The sequence below is a fragment of the Carlito syrichta genome, unplaced genomic scaffold (assembly GCF_000164805.1).
Source record: "Carlito syrichta isolate Samal-C Ts95f unplaced genomic scaffold, Tarsius_syrichta-2.0.1 Scaffold304709, whole genome shotgun sequence".
NCBI lineage: Eukaryota > Metazoa > Chordata > Mammalia > Primates > Tarsiidae > Carlito > Carlito syrichta.
Genome location: NW_007248805.1, coordinates 96,829 through 103,406, shown reverse-complemented (window position 1 = coordinate 103,406; position 6,578 = coordinate 96,829). Strand labels below are relative to the sequence as shown.

Genomic DNA, 6,578 nt, shown 5'->3' with positions numbered 1-6,578 from the left:
CCCCGAGCAGGGCCCAGCAGCTGGGGGTTGAGGGCTCAGAGCCCTCTCAGCCTGATGGTGGTGGCCCTCAGTCTCTTCCCCGTCCGGGAGCTCCCATTGTCAGAGGGAGGAAATGGGATCGGGAGGGAAGTATGCCTGGAGATCAGGGGAGTCCCTGAAATCTGAGCACTGGGCTCACAACTCCACCCCGGAGCCAGACTTGTCCCCTGCCTCACTCCTCCTGCCCCTGGGCTCAGCAGCAGGCTGGCCACTCCCCCGTCCCCCGTCCTCGCTTTAACTTCCTTCTGTCCTGGGCCCTGTGGCTTCACCACCCACACAGCCACCTGGCACACTCTCTGCCCTCCTTGCCACCTCTCCCCCCAAGATTGAGAAGGTGGATCTGAGGGACGAAGGTGTCTACACTTGTGCAGCCACCAGCCTGGCTGGGGAGAGCAGGAGGGAAGTGGCGCTGAAGGTTTTGGGTGAGCACGTGGGCGCTGGTGGGGCCCAGGGCTGGGCATGGCTAGCAATCCCTTGAAGGCCCTTGGGGCTGGGGCTGGGGGGGTGGGGGGTGGGCACTTGACTTTAGAAGAAATATAAAGTCCTGAAGTGGAAGCATAAACAGTGGCTCCTTGGCCCCTTGTGGTTGTTTTTGGTGGACTTTTTAGTGGCAGCTCTTGCCGAGTTCACATTTACCTGTGCTTATTTTTCTCATTTTGGGGGTTCATTTGCAGGGAGTCCCCGTCCTTGTCATTCTCCATAGCTGCATGAGATCCTGCCTCCCCAGTGTTGCTGTCCCTGAGATGCTGGGGGCTGGGATGGTTTCTGTATCATTGCAGTTGTGATTGCAGCCTGCTGCTCTTTGTTCTTGAACCTGGTTCCAGGAGTGGGGTTTCTTGGTCAGAGGACATGAGCTGTTTAGAGGCCTTGTCGCCCAGGACTTCTGGGGTAGATGGGGGAGGGCACTGGGGACGGCTGGGATTGGAGTTACCCAGAGCCTGTACCCACCAAGCTGATTCTCTCCTTGTCACCCCTCAGTGCCCCCCAACATCGAGCCAGGCCCAGTCAACAAGGCAGTGCTGGAAAATGCCTCCGTGAGCTTGGAGTGTTTGGCTTCGGGTGTGCCCCCTCCCGGTGAGGTCCCTCCTCCTGGCTGAGAACCAACTCCAGCCAGCCCCAGTTTACCATCTCACGAGGCTGGCAAGTGCCCTAGGCACCCTGTGGCTCTGGACGTAGAGGGGAGACATCAGCCGGCCCTCTCCCCAGTTCCCCTGTCTCCCTCTCTTCTTTCTCAACAATGCCTCTCATACCAAGGCATCGCTGGGCCCAGAGTCTTTGCACCAGGATCTGAAGCAAGCCTGCAGGGCTTCTGCTCAGAGCTTGCAACCTCATGGGGCTGGGGGCTATAGGGTAGGATCGGGACCTCCAAGTCACCATCCGTCTAGACCAGCCATTGAGGAAGGGGTTGGTGCTTGGGGCCAGGTGTGGGTGTTCGGCACATGGGACGGAGGGAGGGGGGACCAGGCCCGCCCCGCTTTGCCTGGGGTCAGCAAGCCCTGGGGATGTTTGCCCTTTCCCCTGGTTGCCCCTGCTGGGGCCTGGCAGGATGTAAGGAAGCTGCAGAAACATGCTGGTCTGGGCTCCCCAGAGCCTCCAAATCTCTCCCAGGTGAGAGGTCTGGGTGGGGGGAGGAGGGGAGGGGCAGACTGGGTTTGCCTGTCCCGCCCCGGCTGGCCCCACCGCTGCCCGTGGGGCTTCCTTCCTCTCTGCCCTCAGCCCTGTCTCTGGCCATGCTGCCTTGCTCCACCTACTCTCCCCTGCCCGAATGAAGAGCCCTGGGCTTTCTCCAGTGCCTGAAAAAAGTGTGGCCATCCTGGAAGCTTCTCTTGGATGCCCACGACACCAGCAGAGCCCGAAGGGTTGGCAGAACCCCTTGCGTTTCTCTTCTCTTCCCCAGATGTCTCCTGGTTCAAAGGCCGCCAGCCTGTCGCTGCCCGGACAGGAGTGACGGTGTCAGCTGATGGGCGAGTTCTCCACATTGAGCGGGCCCGACTTTCTGACGCTGGAAGCTACCGTTGTGTGGCCTCCAACGTGGCAGGCAGCACGGAGCTGCAGCACGGCCTGCGGGTCAATGGTGAGCTGCCTGGGACCTACAGGGGCTGTGTCCAGAAAGTTGTCCTTTTGTCCACTTGTTGGTTCCGGGCACCTCTCCATATCTACCCACCTACCCATCAATCCACCCATCCATCTATCTACTTATTCATTCATTTATCCATCCACCCAAATACTCATTCAGACAACCAGACAGGCAGGCAGCCATCCATCCACCATCCATCCATTCATCCACCTGACCATCCAGCCAGGTGTTCACCCACCTATCCACCCGTCCACCCATCCATCACCCATCCACCCATCCATCCATCGACCCATGCAGATAGGCAGCCATCCATCCAACCATCCTTGCATTTGTGCGTGCAAGCATGCAACTGTCCATTAGTTGATCCATTCATCCAGACAGCCACGCATGCCAATGTCTGCCCATTCATCCGCTGATTCCATCCACCCATCCATCCATCCTTCCATCACCTACCCATCCATCTTCATTTGTCCTCCCAAGCATCCATTTGTCGACCCATCTAACCATCTACTGCCCATCCCCTCATCCATTTGGCCACCCATTCCTCCATCTATCTGCCTTCTGCCCAACAACGTTTATTGAGTTCATGCTCTGGAACAGACCCCTGGCCTACAGCCCTGAATAAGGCAGACCTAGGATTTCTCAGTCCTGTGGAGGATACAGTAATCAGATCATTCCCCAATGTATGACTTAATGACAATTTGAGGTACAACCGAGCACCTGTAATGGGTCACTCACCTGGCCTGGGGAGTCCAGGAGGTATCTTGGACACCTGGATACCTGAATTTCCCCAGGCTACAGAGACCTGGGGAATTTGAGAAACTGAAGGAGGCTGGGGGCCTGGAGCTTACAATACAGCAAAAGGAGGCCATGATGACGCAGGTGGCTGCGTGGAGGCGGGATTTCTCGGGCCTCTTGGGCCATGGGAGAGGTCGGGTCTTTATCCTAAGAGCAGTGGACAGCTGGACGGGGGCCCAGCAGTGGACAGCTGCCCGTTTCTGCCCAAGAGGGCTACCTGTAGGATGGTGTTTCATCTGATACCTCTAGGAAGTGCCATGTCCAGGGCACCTTGCTCCCTGCACCATCCCCATAAGTGACCTCCTGCTGACCAGAGGCCTGAGGTCGGGTGCTTCTGCTACTTCCTAGTGGGTCGACCTTGGGCAGGTGACTTGTCCTCTCTGAGCCTCGGTTTCCCCTCGGTGGAAGCCCCATGGCCGTGCAGAAAGGACAGAATGAGCCTCCCAGAAGACTGTAGGGTGGCTGCCTGTGTCTGGATGGCTGCTCCTGCTTCCACCTGGGCCAGGCACCCCTGGGGGAATGGGGTACTCAGCCAGTGGCCCTGCCTGCCTGCTTTGCCCCCAGAGGGGCTCAGCCTATGTCCCGTGTCGCCCCATCCTGTAGTGCCCCCTCGAATCATGCTGCCACCCAGCCTGCCAGGCCCTGTGCACGTCAACACCCCCGTCCAGCTGACCTGCAATGCCACGGGTGCCCCCAGCCCCACACTGATGTGGCTGAAGGATGGAAACCCCGTGTCGGCGGTGGGGACCCCTGGCCTCCAGGTCGGTAGGGCTGGGTGGCCCTGGCTCCCCCTCCAGGCACCTCCCGTGGGTGCTGGGAGCAGAGGTGAAGGGAGTGGCAGTGCCAGCCCAGGGCTGTGGGCTGGGGGAGGGAGAGGGGGCTGAACAGACACACCCAGAGCCCCTTGGCCCCACGGAAGCATAATGAAGTCCACCAGCACAAGCCATCTACTTAATTTAAAATGCTTTTGTAGCCGGGCTTGGTGGGTCAGCCTGTAATCCCGTGCTTTGGGATGCTGAGGTGAGTGGATTGCCTGAGCCCGCGGGTTCGAGACCCGCCTGGGCAACTTGGCGAGACCTCATCTCTACAATAAATCAAAAAATGAGCCGGGCGTGGTAGTGCACGCCTATAGTTCCAGCTACTTGGAAGGCTGAGGTAGAAGGATCGCCGGAGTCCAGCAGGTCGAGGCTGCGGTGGCCGGGAGCGGCCACTGTACTCCAGTCTGGGCGATAGAGTGAGACTCCAACTCAAAAAAAAAAAAAAAAAAAGGCTTTTGTAGCCACATTAAACACAGCAAGAAAAAATAGGCAAGATCAATTTTAATAATACATGTTAGTTAATTCATATAGCCAAAATTGGCCAAATATGGTGGCTCACACCTGTAATCTGGCACTTTGGGAGGTCGAAGTGGGAGGATCACTTGAGTTCGGGAGTTCAACACCAGCTATGGACAACATAGTGAGACCGTATCTTTATAAGCTTAAATATATATATGATATATATATATTTTAAATAGTTTCATTTCATCATGTAATCAATATAAAAATTCATTAATGATCATGCCTGTAATTCCAGTGCTTTGGGAGGCCAAGGTGGGAGGATAATTTGAGACCAGGAGTTCAAGACCAGCCAGAACAACACAGTGAGAGCTCGTCTCTACAAAAACAATTTTTTAAAAAAATTTGCTGGGCATGGTGGTACATACCTATAGTCTCAGCTACTTGGGAGGCTGATGCAGAAGGATCTCTTGAGCCTGGGAGGTCGAGGCTGCAGTGAGCTATGATCACACCACTGCACTCCAGCCTGGGCAACAGAGTAAGACTCTGCCTCTAAAAATAATTAATTAAAGTTATTCATGAGACATTTGACATTCTTCTTTCCATACTAATTCTTTGAAGTCTGGTGTGTATTTTGCACCTGAGACCCATCTCAGTTTGGACTGGCCACATCTCAAGGGCTCACTGGCCACATGTGATGAGAGGCCACCACAGCGTGGCTCTAGGAGACTCTTCTGGGAGACCGATGTAATTGCCCACCAACTTCAGAGGTCCTGAGCTCAGGATTGCCTTCTATTATGGGAGCCCTGGGGGTCTGGGCAGGCAGCAGGGCCAGCTCATGAAGAGGTTGCCTGATGTGGGCTTCCGCCTGGGGCCGCAGGTCTTCCCTGGGGGCCAGGTCCTCACCTTGGCCAGCGCCCGGGCCTCCGACTCGGGCCGGTACTCCTGCGTGGCGGTGAGTGTGGTGGGCGAGGACCGCCGGGACGTCGTCCTGCAGGTCCACAGTGAGTGTTAGGCCAGCGGCTCCAGGAAGGTGGGTGGGGGCATCCCTGGCGACATCGAGGGAGAGGGGGGCTGGATGGAGGGACACCCACCTGAGACTGGCTGCCTTTCAGTGGGGGTCGGTGGCCCCCCAGAGACATGTCCTGAAGTGGGAGCTCCCCCGAGGTGAGGGGGCAGGAGCTCCGTGCTCAGGAAGTGGGGGAAGGGATGTGACCCTGCAGGAGAGCAGTGTGGGGCGGTAGCTAGGGACTCGAGTGTCACAGATGTGGGGTTCCAGCCCTGCCTCCATAACCTTGGGCTAGTCACCGTGCTTCTCTGAGCCTCTGTTTCTTCATCTAAATTGGGAGGAAAGTCCAGGTGTGGTGGCTTACTCCTGTGATCCCAGCATTTTGGGAGGCCAAGGTCAGAGGAGAGCCCAAGAGTTTGAGACCAGCCTCATCCCTTCATAAAATAAAAAAAATAAGCCAGGTGTGGGGGCGCACACCTGTAGTCTCAGCTACTCAGGAGGCTGAGGCAGGAGGATTGCCCGAGCCCAGGTGTTCAAAGCTGCAGTGAGCTGGAATCGTGCTTCTGCCCTGTAGCCTGGGTGACAGAGTGAGACCCCAACTCAAAAAATAAATAAATAAAATTTAACGTTGAGATACTTGTAGATTCACAGACAGTTGTAAGAAAGAAAGCAGAGACATCCGAGCTCCCTTTCCTCAGTTTCCCTCAGTGGCAATGGCCGTTGTTGCAGTCCCCCACCTCGCTCAGATTGGGGTCTCCTTTCACAGCAGGACTGTGCCGGCAGTGGGGGGAGGGGAGGCTCAGGACGGCCTCTGCTTAGGGGACGCCCACCCCCGGGTGTTCGCTCCCAGCCCCACCCCGTGCCTGAGACAGGGCCCCCTGCCCTCCGGCCCTCCCACAGTGCCCCCAAGCATCCTGGGAGAAGAGCTGAACGTGTCCGTCGTGGCCAACGAGTCCGTGACCCTGGAATGCCGGAGCCACGCCGTGCCCCCTCCCGTGCTGAGCTGGCGGAAGAACGGGCGGGTCCTGGAGCCCCGACCCGGAGTCCGCCTCTCCCCGGATAAGGCCTTGCTCGAGGTGTGCAGCCTCCCGGTGGCCTCCACCTTGGGCCACAGGCAGGGCGCGGCTGTGGGGATCCCAGCACCCCCTTGAGAGATGCCCCCAGGGACCTGGGGAACCAAGCCCCAGGGCTTCCCTCGGGGCCCCCCACGCAGCTGAATGGGAGTCCTGCTCACCCGCCTGCCCCTCCTTCTCCTCTGCACCTTATGATGTGATCACTCCCCGCCTGGAGCTCCAAGTTTCCATTCTTCAAAGCCGTAGTCTAGCCCCATCCCCTCCGTGCCAGGATCTGACCGCCAAGGACAGGTCTCCACCCCCAC

The 6,578-nt window shown here is 57.7% G+C and overlaps 1 protein-coding gene across 1 annotated transcript in view; it reads left to right on the top strand.

Moving 5' to 3' along the window:
• Positions 1 to 6,578, top strand: part of HMCN2 (hemicentin 2) — a 141,516-nt gene that overhangs the window by 67,337 nt on the left and 67,601 nt on the right. The window contains exons 34-39 of the mRNA XM_021713744.1: positions 365 to 461; positions 1,018 to 1,113; positions 1,937 to 2,113; positions 3,518 to 3,675; positions 5,072 to 5,195; positions 6,101 to 6,319. Of these exons, the coding sequence (XP_021569419.1) occupies positions 365 to 461; positions 1,018 to 1,113; positions 1,937 to 2,113; positions 3,518 to 3,675; positions 5,072 to 5,195; positions 6,101 to 6,319 (871 nt within the window). The remainder of the gene's footprint in view (positions 1 to 364; positions 462 to 1,017; positions 1,114 to 1,936; positions 2,114 to 3,517; positions 3,676 to 5,071; positions 5,196 to 6,100; positions 6,320 to 6,578) is intronic.